At 42.6% G+C, this 24,005-nt stretch overlaps 1 protein-coding gene across 2 annotated transcripts in view; it reads left to right on the top strand.

The window, feature by feature from the left end:
- The window catches only part of fam160a1a (family with sequence similarity 160 member A1a), a 58,360-nt gene extending 39,676 nt beyond the window's left edge, over window positions 1-18,684 (top strand). For both annotated transcript variants that reach the window (XM_012862882.3, XM_021316613.2), the window contains 4 exons: window positions 727-1,737; window positions 1,811-1,989; window positions 2,109-2,229; window positions 17,550-18,684. In XM_012862882.3, coding sequence (XP_012718336.2) covers window positions 727-1,737; window positions 1,811-1,989; window positions 2,109-2,229; window positions 17,550-17,746 — 1,508 coding nt within the window. In that variant the 3' untranslated portion in view covers window positions 17,747-18,684. The remainder of the gene's footprint in view (window positions 1-726; window positions 1,738-1,810; window positions 1,990-2,108; window positions 2,230-17,549) is intronic.
- Window positions 18,685-24,005: the final 5,321 nt, after the last annotated feature.

The following is a 24,005-nucleotide window of genomic DNA, read 5'->3' on the forward strand; positions in this document are numbered from 1 at the left end:
GCAGCTGCTAAACCCATGCAGCCTGTGCACCTTTCTCATGCACAGCACTCCCTGAGAGTGCCTTAATTAATAGTTTATGAAATAAAAACTAGAAATGGGCCTGCCCGGCCGTGAAGCTCTGCCTCACAGACTCATTGTGAAGACAACGTCACATAGTGAAAAAAAAACAAAAAAACGCCCTCTAATCCTTTATAAGCCTCTTTGTCGGTCTATATCCACTCTTCTGGGCTGGCATTGTGCATTACTTGAGCATGAAAGCTCTTTATGAAGTCAGAATGAATCCAAGCTTTGCAGACACTGGAAAAAAAAAAAAAAAGAAGCTTTTGATGCTTTGAAATCAGCCGCACAGAGAAATCTATTAGCAAATTCACCTTTTTCATAGCGCCTTTCTGGCAAATGCATCGCAGCAATGCCTCTGGGACGTCAAACGGTTCAGAGGATGGTTATAGAGAGTGAAAGGAATATTTAAAGGTTTATCATTCATCAGTGTCACACAAGAGACATATGTTGCACCGTAAGGCGTTGATCTGCGTTTAATTGGAACATGAGCATGTGACGGGGATGGCGGTGTGTATGATCAGACCCTCAGACCTCCTGCTGTTTTCGCAGCATTGCATCACTTTACCCCCTGCTGTTAAAATGCCAAACTCATTATTCCTGCTCTGCGGGGCGCTCTGTGTTGAACATCAGCCTTTCACACCGTCTCCTCCTCTCTGTCTTCGTCAGACGAAGGGAGCGGCTTCTCGGAAGAGGGCGACGGCTCGGGCAACTCCTGCACCATCGGCTCAGAAATCTACCTGGACGTCAGCTACCTGCATTACCTCTACGACGCCCGGCTCAGCATCAGCAGCTGCATCCGGGCCTGCCGGGTGTGGTCGGCGCCGTACGACGGCGAGAGCCCGCCTCCGGAGAAATACCAGCCGGGCGTCCTGGAGGAGCCGGCGGCAGACGCTCGGCAAAGCCTGAAGAGAGTCCCGCCGCTGCTGGGGCCACCGCGTCCTCGGCCCGGTCCGCCGCCCGGCAAGGAGCCGCCCTCCATCGCCCAGCTGGAGCTGGAGTGGGACGATAGCTTCGACGCATGTCCGGTGCAGGCAGCCGACGCTCCTGTGGACCCCAAACCGCCTCAGCCGCCTTCCTCCGAGCCTCCGAAACACATCCAGGAGATGATGAGGTCGGCCATCAGGGTGGTAAAAGGTTCGTACATCGAGGAAAGCGACTTCCAGGATGACGTCCTGGTGTACGACCTGATAGCGCAGAAGGACGCCTCAGAGGTGGAGCAGACGTCGGACGAACCCGGCGGGTCCCCGTCGGATGAGGCGCAGCCGGGCTCGGCCGACGTCTCGCTGAAAAACGGGCTCTGCCTTACGCTTCCCACCGCCGTGACGGCGGACGGCGGCAAAAACGGCTTAAACGCAAAGGTCAAAGGGCAGACCGACTGCAACGGCAACCTCCAGAGTGCCGCCGACTCCAGTGACGATCTTTTATCTCAGTATGAGGAGCTGATCCGTACTCTGGTGGGCGAAGCCGGTGGAAAACAGGCGAAAACCGAGGGAGAGGCGAGGAAGTCTGTCACGGCAGCAACGGAAGATGAAGAGGAGGAGGAGGAGGAAGAGGAGATGGACTTCACTTCCTATACAGCTGAAACTCCAGAGCCAGAGAAGCCGCAGTCTCCGTTTGGGTCCGTCCAAAGGTTTCGTAGCGGAAGCTCTAAAGGAAGCTACGCGGTGCCTTTTACAGGTGAGTCCAGGTGCGGCAGGTCCGCCGTGCGCCAAAAAACGAAGCAGGTCAACAGTGAATCTTGGTTCCGCAGGTCCGTTCGTCAGCGTGCTGCTGTCTCGTCTGGAGAACATGCTCTCTAACACGCTTCATGTCAACCTGCTGCTGACGGGGATCCTGGCCCAGCTGGCTGCTTATCCTCAGCCGCTGCTCCGCTCCTTCCTCCTCAACACCAACCTGGTGTTTCAGCCGACCGTCCGCTCGCTTTACCAGGTAACCCAGACGCGTTTCGCCAGAAAATACTCGCACACGACGCATCTTTTCCACACACAGCAGCATCCTGCAGATGTGAATACAATGTTTTAGCACATTTAAGATAATTTTTCTTGCAGGTCCTCGCGACGGTGAAGAATCAGATCGAGGAGCTGGCCGCCTGCAGGAAGGACTTCACGGAGAAGATTACTGTGGCACAACACTGGCTGCTGGCACGGGAGGCCTCGTTCATCACGGCGGGTAACGACACAAACATCAGCATAAAAACCTCTTTTTCTCGTTTTCTATTTTCATTCTAACAAAGAAAAAAAAATCGTTTTCCCCATCTAAGCAACACCTAGGCTGGGTTACCAAGAGATCACCAGAAAAAAAGTTAAAGATGTCATTGTAATGCCGGATAGTATTTGTAGAGTTTTAAATGTTGTAATGAGAAAGAAAGATGAGCAACAAGCTGAAGAAGGAATGTAATTTAATTATTTTATTTTTTTTATTTTATTTTTTGGTAATTATGGCATCTTCGCCCAAGGTGCCCTTCTGACGGGGGATGAAACGAGCGGCCCAAAAACAAAAGATACCTCTAAGTAAGGGGTGTCCAAACATTTTGGCTTATGGGCCGAAATAGTTGGGTTAAAATCACCCAAGGGGCAAAAAATGTATAAAAATAAATACTGACATAACCAAAACAAATTTGTGATTATTTTTTTTACTTGTGCTACAAAATATAATTTTTACATAAATAAATTAGAGCATCTATATTTAGCAAATTTTAATAAATGCATTCCTATCAGATTTTAACGCACGAAAGTCTACATTTGAGTAAAAGTCGGATAGATGCGGTCCTATTTACTCTGAAATTGCAGATAATGTAAAAAGCGTTATTAAAAGCCAAATGTTTTTTTTTGTTGCACCTAACATTATATTAAATATTCAGTTATAATATTTAAAAAATTCAAGAATATTTTTGCTCAAATTTTAATTTTGTTTTTAGATATTATAACAAGAAAGAAAGATGAGCAACAGGCTAACGAAGGAATGTAATTCATGTTTGTTTTGTTTTTTTTTGGTAAATATGGCTTCCTCACTTCTGATGGGGGATGAAACGAGCAGTCCAAAAACAAGTTGCCTCTGAGTCTGGGGTGTCTAAACATTTTTGGCTTATGGGCCGAAATAGTTGTCAAAAAGCACTTGAGAGGCAAAAAATTTATAACATTAATAAAAATGTATAGTTTTTGTTGTACCTAACATTCAATTCAATATTCTGTTATATTTAAAATTTTCTATGATAATTTTGCTCAAAAAACTTATGTCAACCAGCCCAATTTCTTACGGGGGGGCCGCACTAAATCAGCACAGGGTCCACAAATGACCCCCAGGCTGCTCTTTGGGCACGCCTGCTCTACGTTGTACGACGAGCAAGTTTTCCATAACCTTATTTCCTGTCTGGTTCATTGTGGAGTTGGCGTGTTGTCCACATTTAAAGCTGTAAAATAAAACATGGCCTTGTGCTGCATCTTGCTAATGATGCTGAAGGCCTCTAATGCACACCCGTCCACCCAGGAGTAAATTTAAAAAAACTTTTCCACCCTTTTCAAGGCCTCTAGGCTTATTTGATAATTTAGTTTTAAATACAAAATGTCCATACTGATCAGACCTGCACTGAACTACTCAACACTAAGGAGAACACATTTAGATTCATGCAATATTTTTGTACCTAACAGTTTTATGTCTAAAAGTAGCACAAAGGCCTGAAAAAGGAAGGGAATCCACACAGTTGTAGTCATGCAATGGGAAAGTAAAACTGAGCGTGTCTGCGTTATCCTCCTTATTGTGAAAATTAATCTTTACGAACAAGAATCTATGGACTGAACCAACTTCATCTATCTCCACTCCACCACCAGTTTCAGGCCTGGGGGGAACATCACCTTTACTCATACACCTGCTTATGCATATTAAAGTATAATTCAGCGTTAATGTTTCCTGCCGAGGTCTGAGTATATTGCATCAATAAAATTCTTCTAATTGTCTTTTCTTTCCGTGTGAGTTTTTCAGATTGAACTAAAGTCTAAACTGCAGTCAAGGATCCCAACATAAATTAAATCGTGGTCCTTCTTTAAAAGTTTAATGAAATAAAGTCAGAATCAAAGCTAATAATGCATGTTGATGTGTTGCGTTATGCAGCATTTTAACAATCTGGTCTCTGAAACTCTAACATTTGTTTAATTCTCTCTTTCTCTAACAGAAATCTAAGCACAGATGCTTCCACTGACATGTTTTCCCTTTCAGTTGCCAGAAAGCAAAACTACTGAGACTGAGAATCAGCCCGTTGAGACCACGTGTTTAATTGTAGTAGCTTTTAAAGCATTACAAACATTGTGTTCCTCTTGTTAAAGTCCTGTATCCGTATTCACGAAGATCCTCAGAGTCTCTCAGGGAGCTCCTATCAGCATAAAACTTCCCATCTTGGAGTCTTTGCTTAAGAGCAATTCTGAGTAAGGAAATTACATATTTTTTTTAATCTTAGTGAAGAGGTGCGGTTGACCTTGTTGCCAGTTGTGACGCTGTCTTTCAAGAGCTGTGATTGGTTGATAGTGCAAAGAGGGAAAAAAAGATGAAGTTTAGCTAAATTAAATAATTGTCACACTGCGTCAAAATGTTTGAATGCACCTCATTTACACCCTGCTCATTATTTGGATTTGCTTATGTTTTACTCACCATGCTGATCGTTTTACTGCTTCATCTATTTGATATTAATGTGCGCTCACCTGTCAGCGTTTTACTGGGACTGCCTGCTTGCATAAAGCGACTGGATTTGACGAGCAACATAAAATGGAGTAGAAAAGGTGGAAAGAACCGCGAGGAGCAGCGCCTCTGTCCGTACAGCTCTGGGAGGAGAACAGAGGAGTGTTGAAAACTAAACTGTTCCCTGGTTCACGGCGCAAATAGGTTGACTTTAAAGTGCATTAATTGCCCCGCAGATCAGTGGATCTTTTTCTCTATGCGTCTTGGTGCCTGGAAAGTGAAAAGCGCTCTGTGCAGCAATCAAACGAGAGGAGATCGCATCACAAGCAAACTTCTAGATTATTATTGAGGCTTCTGACATCATCATTCAATACAGAAAATACTTTCTCACCTGTTTTATCTTGTCTGAAGTCTATTTATGTATATATTTTTTTGTGGCTATTTTTCCATTTCTTTTAAAATTTTTATTATTAAGAACATTTTCTTTAAATAAAATAAAGTCATACGTACTATATTTTTTGTACCTTTCTCTAATTTCTGATCATTATTACCAGTACTCAATACATTTTCCTGTTTATCCTCAATAAAATTATGTTACTAGAGCCACAACTTTAACCTGTCAGGCATGTAAAACTGATTAATTTCCCTTTATGGGGATGATAGAGTTTATCTTATCTACATATGAATAATTGTATGATTGCTGAAGAAGTTTATGTGCTAATTTCCTCCACTGTTAAGGAAGTGGATCAGCCAATTAGCTCTCTGTTTCCATCATCTTTCCTGCTTCAGACACTCTTAGACTCTTTAAAAGTCCTCCTCACTACTCCTAACATTTTTCCCCCCCTCTTTTAAGGCTTAGGGTGCTTTGTGAATAACTTTTATCTCACCGAGGTAAAATTCTAAGAAAAATCTTAGAATTCGGGAAGATTTTTCCTAAAATTACGTCACTAAGAGCTACTTTTCACCTTAGTGAATATGGACACAGATCTTTATGCACATCCTCACTCATGAAAATCAATGACATCTGTGCTGTTAACTATACGTAAATTAAACTGTATCCTACAGCTGTTTATGACTGCAGCAGTCGGGCGGAGAAGTTAGAAATAAGAGAATGCATTAAGCTACAAAGTCGTACCTGGACTCTGTCCGTCACCTCTGTGCCCTGAGAGGTAACCGAGCTGGGCGTGCTCACACAACCCATAACCCATAAAGGTGATGGGTCGTGCATGGGCCTTCAGGTTTCTTTGTTGACTTTATAATAGAGGGAGTGATGCAAAACCCATCATCAATAACGGGTCTGTTGTGCCAGTTCAGACGTGACAGAAAGCGGTAACGGACTACGTTACCCATGATGCAATGTGGTCAAAATGGCCACCAACTCATGTGGTCAAAATGGCCACCAACTCCCATCACGCAACACGGCAAAATGGCCGCCGATCAAGGAAACGGCATCAATTCGGGACGTAACGGACTGCGTTACCCATGATGCAATGTGGTCAAAATGGCCACCAACTCCCATCACGCAACACGGCAAAATGGCCGCCGATCAAGATAAGGTTGCTATAGTGATGGCTATAAAAGCCGATCACACACGATGAGCTTCCTTCTTCCCTGGCTTTAGCCAACCCGAGAAGACACGCACAGCTGATTCCCACGCCACGTGTTCGATTGCTCGCTGGACCGAGATTTTTCGACGCAACGGTTATTCCCTGCTTTATAACAGGAGGTCGACTTAAATAAGTACTTTTAAATTCCCTCTGATCAAAAGACTGAGAGACGCCGCATCTCCCACTGATCGAAGAGGACCCCGCTTTTGTCTGGCCAACAAAGCGACTGTTGAACCCGGAGGAAGAAACGAAGGAGCTTCTCCCCCCGTCCCGCTGCAGCCTGCGGAAAACTGCGCTCGTCGAAGCGCGTCCAGAAAGCCACACTCGGAGCGTTCCGGACCAGCCCCGAGGCGCCTCAAAGTAACGGGGTTTTTCCCCTTTCATTTCTGTCTCACCAACAGGGTGTTTAGAAGTGCCTGGGCAGGCGTAGAACTTTGTAGGTGTTGGTTAATGCTTTTATTCCACGACGAAGTTGGAATTATTTTGCTGAACATTTTCTTTGTACGTGCATGTATTTTACAATTGATTTTGCTGTGTTGATTTGTGATTCATCAATAACCCCGCCGTGGGTTACCGCCTTATTTCTTTGCATCTTTTCCCTGCTCCCCCCCCCCTCTCTCTTTTCGCTTCTCCTTATCAGTTTAATCTCTTTGTCCGAGCAAGTCGCGGGCTTTGCTTTAAACTCCCAGTTAGCTACGCCCCTCGAAGCGAGGCATTACCCCATCAGCGTAAGCGTGGTTACGTCATTAGGACCTCCCCTCATACGTCATCGTAGCAGCCATCTTGGGAGGGTCACGTGTATCTGAACTGTAGGTAGCTTAGCTGAATTAGCTTTCGTAAGATATCAAAGCGTCCAGTGAGATTCCCGAAGCTGTTCTGTCTATCAATGCTGATACGTGAAATGCCGGTGTTTCGAGGGCGGTGTTTAAACAACTTTGAGTTAAGTTAAGATCTGCTAACCGCTCATTTTAATCCATTGTTTATTTTGTTTTATTCTTTATTTCCACATATATATTTTGCATGTTTTAGTTTAGTAATGAGTAAGAATTCCAAAGTTGTTTGAATCAGAGAATTACTGTAACAGGGAATTGCTTTTGGTTCAATAAAACCAACCACTGCGGAATAGACATTGTTTTGTGTTCAGTCCAATTCACAGTTGCCTGGGTATTCAGAAATCAGAGCTAACCTCCTTTGGAGTTAACATCTGACATTAATACAGAGACAATATCATTGGATGGTGATAAGGAATAAGGATTTAAACTCTAATTGCAGTTACATTGGGGTTCTCACAGCCTGCTGGATAAACCTGGTCGGTTAACAGTCCGACCTGATCATTTATTCCAGCATAAATGAGTTCATAACAGAAAGTTAACTAATGCATTAGTGGTATAAATACTTATAAGCTTATAGCTAACATCACCACCATTTGAACTATATTTGTTATAGCGAAATTTTGAGTTGAATGATTTATTACTTAAATTATAATACCAAATTATAATTAATAATAATAATAAGCATATTCAACCAGTATATGGCATAGCATAAATTGGCGTTTCCCTGTGTGGGCGAGTCTACTTATTGGCGTTCCTTTAGACTAAATCGAATAACCAGCAACTTATGAATTTAATGAACACAATCCATATTCCAGCATTTTGACTGCTCACCTTGCCAAAAGGACTATTCAGTCATAATTGATTAAGGAGGTATCATTACTAAATATATACGTGTTTGTGGTGGTTTGAGGTTGTTAACCTGAGGTTTGAATATTGATTTCTGGACTGGAAGTCAGCTAGATTGAAATACACAGCAGCCAGCGTCTGCTACTTGTCAATCAGAGTCTGTGTCGTGTTCTGCTTTGAAAAGAGAGACCCTGCCTCCATCTGGTGGCCAGGATAGGTAGTTGCAGTCACGGTTTTAAAGACAGCTTAGATCGCTCAGTGTCCCGGAGGGACAGTTTTGAAAGTCAGTTTCTTTAAACTTACCTTACGGTTACGCCCTTTTTGTTTTTTTTTTTTATTTTATTTTATTCATTTTTTTTTTTTTTTACTTATTATCATATCTTAATTTTTTTTTTCCTTTTTGAATTTTTATTTTATTTTACTTTTACTATTATTTTATTTTGAACATTTTTTTTTTTTTTTTTTTCCTCCTTTATCCCCTTCTGCTCATCATAAGTGGTCAAAATTGAGCTGTGATTTTGAAACTAAGGTTGCAATTTAGCGGTTTTTAACTGTCATTCTTTGCCACCTCTGAAGCTCCAAAACACTTTGCTATTTTCCACACATGTGTAGAGCACCTGTTCTTAAATAACTTACATCACAAACAAAGCCACAGCTTTATCACTTAATTACTGGCCGAAAGGTTAGTGGTCCATGTCACTCAAAGTTAATATTCTCAAAGTTAAACAAGCATATTAACCGTTCCTAAACATAGGAATTGTAAGTCGCAGGGTTGATTTTCCCTTGCGCAGCCTAATTAAACGCACGTATTTGAATCCACTTTCTGCGGTAAAGTGAGTCATAGTGCGTGTTTGCTGTTAACAGTTAAAGTGAAGCCACTTAACAGTTGTTGTTAGCAGTTGTTGTTTAGCGCTGAGCTAAATTAAAGTGTATGCGTTGTTGCTTAGTGCTAAGCTAGAATACAGCGTTGTTATTTGTTGTCTGTCATTTAGCGCTCTGCTAAATTACAGTGTTGTTACTTGTTGTGTTGTTATCCATAGCTGACACAGAATGGATAGTGAAGATTCCTCAGTGTTTAGGTCTGAAGGAGCTGAAGGTCCAAACCATTCCATTGGAATGGAGGCCCAGGATGTCATTAGCTCACTGCTTAAAATGACACCGGACGAACAAACCCGTCTGAATCAGTTTAGCATAGAAGACTGTGAGAGGAGAATTCAGGAATTGGTGGAGGAGGTCCAGAGCAAGCCAAAGGGTAGATTGGTAGCAGATGTTTTGGGTGAGTTAACTGCGTTATACCACCGAAGGTTAACGCTAGAGACCAATCTGCGTAACAGAGAGGTTGAGAGGCGTGCTTTAGCTGAGGAAAGAATCAGGGAGCTAGAACAGAGAAGTGTTCAGGGCAGCTGTCATCTCACAGAGGAGCGAGAGGAGGATCACATTAGCTTGCAGACAGAAGGACCTGAGTGTGAGAACTCCAAAGGAAAACATGGAGATCACACCTGGAGGACATTAGATGAACTGGGCCCCCAGACACCTTCTGAGCGAAGGGTAAGCGAAGGTCAGGACAGATATAGCAGTGTGATACAGAAAGAAATGCCTAAACAACTTACGGTGGCAATCAGGACTGATCCACATGATGTAAATCATGGGAAAACACCTGCTTCCCACCTGACCCCTGATACGGCTCGCTATGATCTTTTCCCCCCACCAGGGCGACGAGAGCACCGTTCCTGGGACACAGGTGAACCCCACTCCTCTGAACTGCGTCCACAGACAAGAGTTCATGACAGGGGGGGTCCCCCGGCGTCCCACGAACGGCCGCCGATGCCAGGTAGGTGGTCAGAACTGGAGCCTCCCTCCCACCGTGGTTACCACAGGCAAGAGTCGTCAGGAGAGGACTCAGATGGACCAGCTCCGATCCCTGAACAGGGACTGCGGATGCGTCAACTTGAGTCCCTGGCCCGAGACATAGAGCGTTTTGATCCTAGCAATACAGAATCCACCATTGATGACTATCTCAGAGAGGTAGAGCGCTGTCTGCTAGACTTATATAGCCCCTCAGCTCGAGAAAAGTTGAAGCTTATCTGGAAAACCACGTCCAGAAGTGTCCATGTTTTCATAGAAAGCCTCCCTCCAGCTACACGTGACCGTTATTCAGCTCTTTGTCAGGCTTTAAGAGAAGAATATTCTGTGTTTACAGACCCAGCTTCTGCAACTCTTGGAGCTTTTGCAATTCAGCAAAAGAGAACTGAAGCACCAAAAGCGTACTACCGTCGCTTGCGGGCTGCTTACTTTCAGGGACTAAATGCTCCCGGCTTGGAGGAAGACCACACTTTCAAATCTTTGTTCCTCCATAATCTTCATGAAAGCGTGCGTTATGAGGTTACCATGCACTGTAGAACCAAGAAACTTACCATGCAGGAAATCAGGAAATACGCGCAGGTGGCATGGGAAACACGTGTCCGGCCCAACAAAGGAGCCGATAGTGATAAAAAGGTTCTGCAGATTCGAGCCAAACCAGAAAAGAGTTTAGGTCTGGAGGGACATGAGATGCCTCCCTTCAAACCTAAAACTAGATTTGGTCCTAAGAAGCAACATGGTTTTGAGCCGCAGCAGAAGAAAGCTTCTCAGGATAGGAGAGGTCAGCATGGCAGCATGGAAGGTGAGAGGTTTCAAAAATGGCACAGGCCGGATCCAGCTCGATACGGTAAGCAAGCTGACAGGCCGGAAAGGTCGAAAAGCACACATGACCACAAAGGCTGGAACCTGTGCATAGAGGAGTCAATGAGAAAGGAGATGGAGGAGACTTTTCGCAGGTTGCTCGCCGAAACAGTGCATCAGATCGCGCCGCAGCCGTCCCAGCCATCACCCAATCCTGCCGACCCTCCAGGTAAGCCAGGCCCAAAACCCCAGCCAGCATGACTAGGCGTGGAGCAGGCTTCCCCTTCTAACAGAGTTTATCTGATTAAAGGGGGGGACCAACCGAAAATTCACCAACAACCTTCTAAGATCCCATCAACAGGTGATCAGAATGCCACTTTTCTAAGGTTTTTAGGTGAGCTAAACAATCATGAAAATGCACACCGCTTATACTGCTCGACAGTTATCGGAGGATGTGTAACTGCAAATGCTCTTTTAGACACGGGTTCCGAGATCAGTCTAATGTGCTCAGATTTGTTTGATGAGGTGACCAGAGCTATGGTGTCTCTTGGGAAACCGTTCCAGGTGGAGACCTGTAACGTGGGCATCACTAGCTACACTCAGGATCAGTCATGCATCACCAAACGGGCGTGGTTAGACATCACTTTCCGTGACATGACCCTGGTGCACCCCATCTACATATGTACTTTGGACACAGAACCTTTTCTTGTGGGTCAGGACCTGTTGAACAGGTTAGCCCCACTCATTGACTGCTATCATGGTCATCTTTGGGCCCAAGTGGGGACTCCCAAGCCCCTCACTTCTGGAAGTGGACTGTCCGTCCCCATCAACCAGGTGACATGCTCCGAGGAGCCCAAAGAACTTTTAGCACCCTTTCTGCCTTCAACAGAGCCGATTTCCAAATCCTCTGACACACCACCGATTCTCAGCGATCAGAGAACTTCTCTCAGCAGCCACACATCTTTCCTCTGCTCACTTAAACACTCTGGAGTTGAACCCTATAACCCCAGAGTGGCCGAAGGTGTCCACCTGGAAAGCACATTCATACCAGACGTGCTGCTGGCTCTTTGGTCAGAGAAATCTGCGATCAGCAGAGATCTGTACAGCTCTCTGTGCCGTAAAAAGCCCCATCTGGCTGAAACAAAACACAGCCACTACTTGCTCTCAGCAGACTGGCCTCGCCGGCTTCTGAAAGCAACGGGGGTGTGCATACTTTATGCACAGATTGGCACAAGACAGCTCTCTCATCCTTTCAGCATTGTGGAGAATTTACATCCTCCAGTATTTGTTGGTGCTGATCTTCTGGTACGGCTGGGTGCACAGCTGGACACTTGTAACCAGGTCCTGTGGGCCCAAGCTCACGTGACCCCAAGTTCCTTCGTGGACACCCCTGAAGCCATGCGATCAGGGCAGACCATCCCACAGGCTTGCCAGGTGGCTAGCGAGACAAACATGCTAATACCACCACAGACTGCAGGTATACCTATTAGATTAGCCATCCTGAAAGGACAACAAATACAGAGCACACAGGTTTTCTTTCAACCCTTTTCTTATTTCCAGGAATCCAACCTGGTCATCCGGGGCACACCCCTGCTTGAGCTGAACAATCGCTCAGCTTACCTTTTAGTGGAGAATCCAACCCACATGCCGATCCAAGTGGTGGCGAAGAAACCTCTTGGGATGCTCATCGAAAGCTCTTTCCCCGACTTTGAGCTGAGCATTCCCGTCATCGGAGACCTGCCCTTATCCTTGACCGGCAGACAGGACTCTCCAGATACCGTGTTTACTTTTCCTTCCAACATGATCCAAATCAGGCGACACGAAGCTCTGCCTGCTGGATCCATTTGTGGTGCAACGCTTGAAGCTGAAGGAAACCTGTTGGTGTATGCGACAGCAACCGACCCAACAGAACCAGCACCAAGTCAACCAGAGAACCGGGACTCAACCACTGAGCCCTGCCCTGGTTTCGAAACAGAAATTATGCAACAGCTGGGAAAAGCTGATGCACTGACCACTGAAACAGAGGAAACAGCACTTAAGGAGCTGTTTTATGAGTTTCAGCCCATTCAGCCCAAAGATTCAAACGAACTTGGGATCACACTGACACACGTCCATGACTCACCAGTAGGAGAACACAGAAGCTGCAAAGCTAATCTGACAACTCTCCCACAGGTGACGTCCCGGCCTTCAACGGCCCAGGACACCCAGGAGTATGTACAAGGCTGCTTAACCTGCAGCCAGTTACAACCCACACGACCACTAAACCGAGCCCTGCTTCAGCAAAGGGGGGTTATATTTCCGTGGTCACATTTGCAGACTGACTGGATCGGTCCAGTCCCCGAATCGTCAAGAAATAACAAATATCTTTTGACAATAACAGGCAGTTTCACAGAATGGGTCGAATGTCTGCCGGCACCGAATGACACCGCTGTCACCACTGCAGTCCTGCTGCTAAATCACGTTTTCAGCCGGTGGGGCCTTCCCCTGTCCATAGACTCGGACAGAGGAACGTCAAACATTCTGACCGTGCTTTCTGACATGTTGGGCGTGGAAGTTAAATTCCACATTCCCTACCGCCCACAGTCATCCGGACAGGTGGAGCAAATGAACGGCACCGTGGCCAGCATGTCAAAGGAACATACCAGCAGCCATGACAGGGACCGGGATACAAAGCTTCCCCTGGTCCTAATGCTAATCCGCTCTACCTCACCATGCTCCACAGGGGTGACACTTTTCCAGATGATGACAGGAAGACAAAGGACACTTCCCCTGAATCTCATCTACCAGCCCGAAGACGTCAGTGTGACAACCGTCTACACTGCACACCAGTGCGTCACTGACTTAAAAGACCGTCTCCGAACGATTTTCGCGTGGCCTCGAAAGAACCTAGAAGCCAGCGTGCAAAGTCCAGAGTACACATGGGTTCAAGCGAACCAAACTAAACCGTCCTCTAAACTCTCCTCACAGGGAACGGAGCCTTACTCCGCCCCCGCCGAAGAGAACAATGCATAGCATTAAATAGGACAAGTGCATGTTCAATTAGGACATTTTAAACATGCACTAATATAGCAAGTGTCCATACATAACTTCACGTCTATAATTTCACACTCAGCCACAACACCATGCATTGCTTTGGAAACGCTCACAGAAGTGGTAAAGAATGACATGATGTATACTCAGGTTGTTAGAGATTTAATGCAGGACCTCACTCGAGAGGTTAGTTCATCCATAAATAGCCTTGCTGAAGGACGGATTCCTCCGTACCTGGTACCAGTAGATTTGGTTGAAAATGTTCTCAAATCTGCCTCTAGTGAAACACTGCAACCACCACAAACGCACCTGGCGTACAGCCTAGGTAGTGCAATTCCGATATTTGTAAATCCTGACAACTTGGAGATAGGATTTATGCTAAACCTTCCCATCATTGAAAGAGCTAATGTGTATAGGCTTAAATCAGTATTGAATGTCGGTTTTTGGCAAGGTGAGACCCACGTACACCTACAAACTCCCTCAATATTGGCCTATCATGATGCTGATCCCAAACTTTATTTAGTCCCTAATTTGGATTTGTGTACCAAAACCAAAGACATCCACTGGGTATGCTCAAGCAACCCATTTATCAGAGATTGAAATAATAGATGTCTTTAAGGGATACAATTTCAGCATTGATGTCGGCATTGAAAGACAGCTTTTACTTGCAGGCACCCAGCTGATTAAATTCAGTCTCACTCCATCAGAGTTGAGCTCGGTCCCTCTGCTTCGCTTCCCCAGAGCTACAGAGTCGACCGACACTCACATTATGACCATTATTGTGGTTCTCCTTGTATTTGGATGGGCCATCACTACCGCGATGGCGTATGCAGCATACAAGCAGATCAAACAGTTGCAAACCAGGATTGACGCCCTCACCTTTGTCGCTCCCAGGTTCGTAGCACCAGCTCCTTGAAGGCCATAAGCTGATTAGACTACGAACCGCGGTCTCTTTCCTTTCCCTTTTTCCCTCTCTCCTTTCTTTGGTTCAAAGTTCAAACCTGATGACCAATGAATGTATTGACAATGGTGATTGTGAAGTTTGCATTTCTTTTTTTTTATTACTTTATTGTTGCCTTATTAGCCAATAGAAATGACTAGCTATAGCTTAGTCCTGCCCAGGCTAGGTCACTGACCCAGGCACAATGAATGCTTCGTTTTTCCTCCTCTTGGATGATGAACTGAACTGCATGAATCCCAATGGACTACTAGAAAGACTATTAGGTTGTTCCACTCATGCACAATGGATTTTCGTCACGCCAGAATGGACTTGGTTGTAGCTTTAAAGACTGTGACCAGCATCCCACTCTTCAAAGCTAAAGGGGGGTATGTTGTGCCAGTTCAGACGTGACAGAAAGCGGTAACGGACTACGTTACCCATGATGCAATGTGGTCAAAATGGCCACCAACTCATGTGGTCAAAATGGCCACCAACTCCCATCACGCAACACGGCAAAATGGCCGCCGATCAAGGAAACGGCATCAATTCGGGACGTAACGGACTGCGTTACCCATGATGCAATGTGGTCAAAATGGCCACCAACTCCCATCACGCAACACGGCAAAATGGCCGCCGATCAAGATAAGGTTGCTATAGTGATGGCTATAAAAGCCGATCACACACGATGAGCTTCCTTCTTCCCTGGCTTTAGCCAACCCGAGAAGACACGCACAGCTGATTCCCACGCCACGTGTTCGATTGCTCGCTGGACCGAGATTTTTCGACGCAACGGTTATTCCCTGCTTTATAACAGGAGGTCGACTTAAATAAGTACTTTTAAATTCCCTCTGATCAAAAGACTGAGAGACGCCGCATCTCCCACTGATCGAAGAGGACCCCGCTTTTGTCTGGCCAACAAAGCGACTGTTGAACCCGGAGGAAGAAACGAAGGAGCTTCTCCCCCCGTCCCGCTGCAGCCTGCGGAAAACTGCGCTCGTCGAAGCGCGTCCAGAAAGCCACACTCGGAGCGTTCCGGACCAGCCCCGAGGCACCTCAAAGTAACGGGGTTTTTCCCCTTTCATTTCTGTCTCACCAACAGGGTGTTTAGAAGTGCCTGGGCAGGCGTAGAACTTTGTAGGTGTTGGTTAATGCTTTTATTCCACGACGAAGTTGGAATTATTTTGCTGAACATTTTCTTTGTACGTGCATGTATTTTACAATTGATTTTGCTGTGTTGATTTGTGATTCATCAATAACCCCGCCGTGGGTTACCGCCTTATTTCTTTGCATCTTTTCCCTGCTCCCCCCCCCTCTCTCTTTTCGCTTCTCCTTATCAGTTTAATCTCTTTGTCCGAGCAAGTCGCGGGCTTTGCTTTAAACTCCCAGTTAGCTACGCCCCTCGAAGCGAGGCATTACCCCATCAGCGTAAGCGTGGTTACGTCATTAGGACCTCCCCTCATACGTCATCGTAGCAGCCATCTTGGGAGGGTCACGTGTATCTGAACTGTAGGTAGCTTAGCTGAATTAGCTTTCGTAAGATATCAAAGCGTCCAGTGAGATTCCCGAAGCTGTTCTGTCTATCAATGCTGATACGTGAAATGCCGGTGTTTCGAGGGCGGTGTTAAACAACTTTGAGTTAAGTTAAGATCTGCTAACCGCTCATTTTAATCCATTGTTTATTTTGTTTTATTCTTTATTTCCACATATATATTTTGCATGTTTTAGTTTAGTAATGAGTAAGAATTCCAAAGTTGTTTGAATCAGAGAATTACTGTAACAGGGAATTGCTTTTGGTTCAATAAAACCAACCACTGCGGAATAGACATTGTTTTGTGTTCAGTCCAATTCACAGTTGCCTGGGTATTCAGAAATCAGAGCTAACCTCCTTTGGAGTTAACATCTGACATTAATACAGAGACAATATCATTGGATGGTGATAAGGAATAAGGATTTAAACTCTAATTGCAGTTACATTGGGGTTCTCACAGCCTGCTGGATAAACCTGGTCGGTTAACAGTCCGACCTGATCATTTATTCCAGCATAAATGAGTTCATAACAGAAAGTTAACTAATGCATTAGTGGTATAAATACTTATAAGCTTATAGCTAACATCACCACCATTTGAACTATATTTGTTATAGCGAAATTTTGAGTTGAATGATTTATTACTTAAATTATAATACCAAATTATAATTAATAATAATAATAAGCATATTCAACCAGTATATGGCATAGCAGGTCCTAAATAAGACGTTATAGACTGAAGCATGTGTGCACAATCACAGCGGCGTCAGTGTTTCCGTTCACAGCCGTGTTTACTCCCCAAATATACGTTCATTTAAAGGTGCCAGAGGGGGCTGCGCTCAGGGCAAACGGGTGAGGATCGGCTTTTTTTTTGTCTTGCTTTAAGCAGCAAACAGTTCCCAGAAAGGGACAAAAGAATCTGATTGGGAGTCATTACAAATATGGAAACATGAAGATCGGTAATGAGGTGAAAAGATGACCCAACAAACCTGGAGCAGTAATTAAAAGTGCTGCTGCAGACAGCGGGCCGCATTTAGAGGTCTGAATAAATTCTACTTGATTTGTTGCCGTTTTTTATATTTTCTGTGTTTTTCAGCCTCGTCTTTCGGGCCCTCGAGCTTTAGCCCGGCGTTTGAACCGGATCTTCTGTAGTTTTCAGAGCAGCAGAGCTGCATAAGCTCAAAGAAACATCAGCTCAATGTTTGTACAAAGATGAGAGATCGGAATTGTAAAGTGCATATTTTATTCTGTTTATTTGGAACAGTCTTTTTTTTTTTTTAAAGATTTATTCACTTTTATCTGAATAATTTAAAAATTGAGAAAACAACATTTTCATCCTTGAGGCTTTAAAACCGTTTGTTTTTTTCTCGTTCTATCAGACAGATCCAGCGGTGGTGGCTCTGGTCAACACGAAGCAGGAAGGATCTTGAAGAACTCCCCGCCACCTAAACCCAAAGACATCTCTCTGGATCAGACGGAGGTCTTCGCCACGGTCCTCTTCTCCGAGTTCCTGAAAGAACTGGCTGCGATCGCACAGGAGCACTCCGTCCTGTCTCACATTCCTATGGAAGAATAGCCTCTGGGACGAAGTCAGTGGGACTCTTTGGTACCTTCTTTCAGGTACTAATCAAACAATAAAAGGGCTTCCCTTCTTATATAAAGATTTTAAAACTATTTATTTTTTTTCCAAACAAAATAATCAACGTTGTTTGATTGAATTTAGTCACTCTGCTCCTGCAAAGTGTTGCCAGACGAGTAGGAGGTCCAACCTTTGAGTCTATTTCGTTCATAGAGACGAGCTGCGGGTCCTCTCACCAAAGACTTTTTTTTTTTAACATTTTCCAAGCAGACATTTGCCCTTATCTGAACCGTCTGAATGTTGACTACAACCAGCTCCAACAGCGTGAGTCAAGCTAGCGCTGCTCTGTGTGATTTCTGGAAAAAATACTCAGGTTGCGATTCAGAAGTCGCCTTTAAGCATCAGGACAACGTTGCATCTTAATGAATCATTACGCTTTCTGTAGATGACTGGCAGCAATACTGAAAACCTTACAGAAACACGTCCAAGTCGACGGTTTCAACCTCAACTGTTACACACTTTATTCACGGTTGCCTTTTAAGTTTCACAAAGTGCAATTACAGACAGCCTTGGAGTCTTTGCTGGAGGACGTTCGGGTTGTTTTTCTGCTAAGTCACGATGGTACCTCAGGAGTCTTAACAACGTCCCGTTCTGTTGGTTTACGCATTTACGGGTTTCTTACTTTGTAAAATGCATGTTTTCTATGATCCCCTCCATGTATATTGGCACCTCTTGTTAAGAGATGTAAAAAAAAAAAAACAACAACCTTGAAATAAACACATTTTGATTGAAGCTGCAAATTCTCACACTGAAAAAAAAAGAAAAAATACAACCTTTAATTTGATTATATTTAATCAGTATGGAAAATAAATCCAGTGGATTTGCATGTAACAAAATCCCAGACACCCCTAACTACTTCCATAAATTAAGTGCAACAAAATATTTGTATTTTATTTATTTCTTTATCCCATATTATTTTAATAAGTTGATCAAATATTGTGGACCTAGAGGTCCATTTTGGCTAGCCACTCTTCAAAATGTGAAAAACAAGAGTGCATACTGTTCCTTGTCTATTCTTAACAGTCCCCCCCTGACCATCTTGGGCTGGAGGTTTGCTTTATAGATTGTTCATAAAGCCAGAACGGTCAATTAAGTATTAGCTAAATTATTTAGAAGACAGGGAGAACTCCCTTGCAGCTTTCATTAGTACCATGTCAGCACGGCTCTACTTGGTTATTAGGGTTTTCCATTAGTAATGGTTCCATGGTACCAGCCCTTCTTTAGTGCCTTTCAAGTGATCATTCCAAAAAAAGTTAAAAACAAAACTGGACTTTTTTTTCGAAGTCTGAAGACGTTTTGCTTCCCATCCAGAAAGCTTTCTCAATTCAAGCGATCCCTGTTGGTTGCGTCACTTAACTTCAGAACGAGAATCGGACCCGCCATTTGTAAAAGTTCACAACAGTGACTGAGTGTATCCTAATGAAAGATGTAAGCTCTGAAATCCACATCGTTGACCGACCACGAGGTGCAGAGATGGGTCTGACAAAAAGCCATCAACTGAGCAGCACGTCCAACATGGCCTCCATTATTGCGTTCTATTTTTGTCACAAAAGAACACGTTGAGTTGCCTTCCTATTAGGACCCCACCCACATTAACGTAGTACGCGAGGTGCCACGTTAATTCGGGTGTAATGGGAAACGACCCAAACCACGATCAAGCTGAGTAGACACCAATAGAACCGGGATGCCGTAAGCATTCAACATGCCGGGGTGAGTGAATCTTTCTCAGTGCAGATGGAGCGTGTGCAGAAGTTAATCGATGTGTCAGGAAAAACTCAGCTAACCAGCAGATTCCATCATATTTACATGTTACAGTTAGGGCTGGGCAAGTTAACGCGTTAATTTCGCGTTAATTCATTAGACTATTAACGGCGATATTTATTTTATCGCGCATTAACGCATGTTGCTCACATCATGCTTTCAGTCAGTGTCAGTCAGCACGCGCGCTGACTGCAGCGCGCTGTCACGGCAGCACTCTCCCGCTCCCCCTCCCCTCTCGTACATGGCTCAGCGGCGCCAGCCAATCAGCACGCAGGCTCAGCCTGGCCCGCGCACTCAGCTCTCACACAAACTTAATACACAAACAGCTGAGAGAGAACGCAGCAGCGGAAAAACATGAACAGAGGAAGTAGCACCGTTCGGCTTTATTTTAATACCGTAAATGAAATCAAGCTGTATGTTTTGTAAAAAGCCGGTTCATTTAGGTGGAAACACAACAAATTTATCTAAGCACGTGAAAAAACATGAAAACGTCGAGCCCCAGAAACGGAGAGAGGAGACGAAACTTCTCTCATTGCCCCGACAGACGTCTCTGACTGAGGCGTTTCAGTTCTCCAGGGAACATCCAGGTAGATCAATGGATGGATGGATGGATGTTACTGGAGCCCACACATAACATGTAATTAAGACCTTGAAAGAACCCAGTACATATATTAAAAAGTGTTATTTAAGATAAGATAACATTAGCTAATCCTTTTTTTATCCCACGACGGGGAAATTTATAGGATTAAAGCAACAGGCAGGTGCACACAACACAGACAAAATTACATAAGGATTGAAATATATAAGAGGTGGATTAGCGAAAAAACACTGAACATAACATTATTATTATTATTATTATTATTATTATTATTATTATTATTATTATTAAATTGTAATAATAAAATAAAAACCACAAAACCCAAAAGGTCAACAGTTTCATGATACATCAAGCTTAGGGACTGGCTAATATACAGCAGGTCAAAAAAGGCCATATTTTGGCTGCAGTGCTTGTTCTCTTATGAAGAAAAGATCAACTAGTGCACTAAATTCAATAGATGGGTTGAAAATATCCAGTATAAAATAAGTGCTACAAATGTTACAACACTTTTGTTCATATGGCAGCAGAACATTAAAATAAAAGTGCTCTTTACACTACTTTTGAATTCATTCTTGGAGTTTGTAAATACAATGCGATTAATCGCGATTAATCGCGATTAATCAGGGCGATTAATCGCGATTAAATATTTTAATCGTTGCCCAGCCCTAGTTACAGTATCAGATGCACAGAAAGGTGATGCTAGAACGATACACCATTTATCGTCACACACCACAGACATTAGGGCTGGGTATCGATTCATATTTCAAGAATTGGTATGATGCAGATTCTTAAGATTCTTTCGGATCCAATCTCATGTTGGACTGCTGGTATTAAAAACATTTTTTTAGTTGTTACTAGGGCTGAACGATTTTGGAAAATAATCTAATTGCAATATTTTACCCTAATATTGCGATTGCCATTTAATATGATTATTTTTTTCAGTTTAATTTATCATGTCTTTTTAAACATATACAAACAACAAATCAATCTGTTTCATCGCTGTGCAAATTGGGTGCCAAAAGAGCCGCTGCGTCTCAACTCAGAGCAGAAATGATTGCGTTCTGACTACGATATATTTCAACCAAAATTGCGATTTGATTTTGACTTTTTTCTGCATTAACCACGAGCAATAAAAATGGCCTCTAGATAAAGATGTTTGTAAACGAGGACTATTTAATACAAGAACTTTTAATGTTTTTATTAATCAGAATATTATTCAACAGCTTTTAATTGATTTGGACATCAATCATTGTTGAACATAAAGTGCAACCAACAAACAAGTCTATGTATTAAACTGATTGACCACTACTTAACGCTATGGTGAGATTCTTGAAAGTTTCTGGTAAAACAGTGTGATTATATAAACTCTAAAACAATTAATAAAATTCGATTATCTCACTGCTGCATCTGTCTTCCCTTCCATATGGAGCAAACCCACTTTAAACATTTTACTGACACCTAAAGGTCTGATTCACTAATTGTTACATAGCCAAAAATTGCTGACCTCTGCGATTTGGAAATTGCATTTATTTAAATTGCGTTTAGATTGCAAATGCGATTAATTGTTCAGCCCTAGTTGTTACCTGAATGACATGAGTGTGTAGTTATGCAACATATTCATATTAGTATTATATTAACATTCAACAGCAAATTATTAGAGTAGTGGTAGTTCATGGTGGCTCTTAGGACCGTGGAAAAATGCATTATTTTAAAATGATCTTTGGTTATATGAATAAATCTTTAGGAATTAATATGAGAATCGATTCAGAATTAGAATATATATATATATATATATATATATATATATATATATATATATATATATATATATATATATATATATATATATATATATATATATATATATATATATCTATATATATATATATATATATATATATATATATATATATATATATATATATAAACAGAGCCCTAATAGAAATGCAAGGCAAATGCACAGTAATGTGGCAGGGGTATAACTGTAGGAGGACCCAGAGTGACGTCTCAGTCAGCAGGTGATCAAATTGTAGATTTATCATTTATTTAAGGATTTGGTACTTGTCTTCACAAGGGGTGCCAAAAGTAGTTGTCTTATCTCATTTTCAATGTATATGTGTAGAGAATGTCAAAGCCAGGCTAATCACTGGTATATCTAATGCGCCTTTTTCATTTTAGGAATGTTTTATAATGTACATATCATAAGGAGAATGTTCTGAGGGAAGAATACTATGCAAATCAAGTGTGTTGAGGAAATCTTAATTCTTAGTTCATTGTGATAAAGGGTAGGGGTATTTAAAAAAAATTTGTGTGTGTTTGCTATATTAGTTTTATTTTCTTTGCCCTTACTTTCTTCTATTTGTAAAAAGGGTGTTTTGAAGTTCCTACAAGAATAAAATCTCATTCTATGGAGGGTTGTTCTTCATATCTGAGTGTAATTATATTACACAATAATGATAGAATGGGCATGAAATTCAAATAAATAAGTATTTTCTATTTCTTTTCGTCATTTTTGATACTTTCTAGATTTTTTTCCGCTCATTTTTAATAATGAATACAGTTTTATTCCTGTAAAATTCAGCAGGTCTACATGGTATCGGTTTAAGCTTCTCAAGCGTAACATATTTGCAGCCTGTTCTAAAGCGGTCAAAAAGCTTCAAAGATTTGTTGATAAAACCCAAGTTCTTTATTTCTAAGACAAATGCTTATGAAATTATTTGTTGTAATTTTCAGGGTTTTAGGGTTTACCAGTTACATCCCGAGACACTGAACTGCTCCAAGAAGCTCTGAAATGAAATAAAAATTTTATTATTTAGAAAAAAGAAAAGGTTAAAAACGAGGAGTCTCATAATTTAACCCATGAAGGTTGAGTTATTTTAATATTGATGCATCACAAGTAGCTTAATTACTGGTTTTAGTTTATTGTGCGTATTTTAGATCCCATATAAATCCATTTGGCTTTCCATATTTATTGCATGTTTGGAATTATGCATAATATCTGTGGATAATGGCTCTTTGTGGGTCACTGGGGTCCCAAAGCCTTTTTGGTATTCTAACCCTTTCTCGATAAACGTTTTCCGTAATTTGATCTCAAGTTTTTAAAGATTTGGTATGATGTGTTGCTTCTGGTGATTTCCTGATTCCACTGCTCTGATGGTAACCGGGTCTTTGTGTGGCTAGGGGTGGATGACTTTCTATTTTTTTTTTTCTGCAGGGCCAGGTTGGTTTGGATAGTTTTTTTTCCTTGGAGGAATTAAATCTGCATTTAAAAAATGCTTTTGGTATTTACTCAGTTTATCAGGATTGATATTAAAATTAGTTTGAACTGAATATAGTGTGAAAGAAAAGCAAAAACAAGAAGAGCAAAATGGGGGAAATACTTTTTCACAGTACTGTAGTATTTAAAAAACTAAGATGACACAGGATCCCGTTAAACCAGCAGCATCCTCTAATATCTGCAGTGTGAGCTAAGGTAATGTACATCCCATTATTTTATTATTCTGGTCTCCACTCAGAAGCAGAAACGAGCTACACTTGGATGAACAGTACTGAAATATCTGCCATCAGTAGCTGCTGAACTCTATTTATATTAAATATAAATGAACCAGAAGGGAAGATGTGGAGTTAAAAAGGAACCCCTGAGAGCCTCGTTTCAGAGGAAATGCATATTTTACAGTATTTGTGAAGAGTAGGACAAATCTATGACACACTTCAACCACAGGAGGGCGCTCAGAGATCCATTTAGTAAACCGGTCTCATTTTCTAACTTCAGATGAAACGTCCTGAGCTCAGTTATCGTTTAAAGAACAAAAACAAGCAATTTTATGCTTCTATCAA

This window comes from Fundulus heteroclitus, chromosome 5 (assembly GCF_011125445.2).
Source record: "Fundulus heteroclitus isolate FHET01 chromosome 5, MU-UCD_Fhet_4.1, whole genome shotgun sequence".
Taxonomy (NCBI): domain Eukaryota; kingdom Metazoa; phylum Chordata; class Actinopteri; order Cyprinodontiformes; family Fundulidae; genus Fundulus; species Fundulus heteroclitus.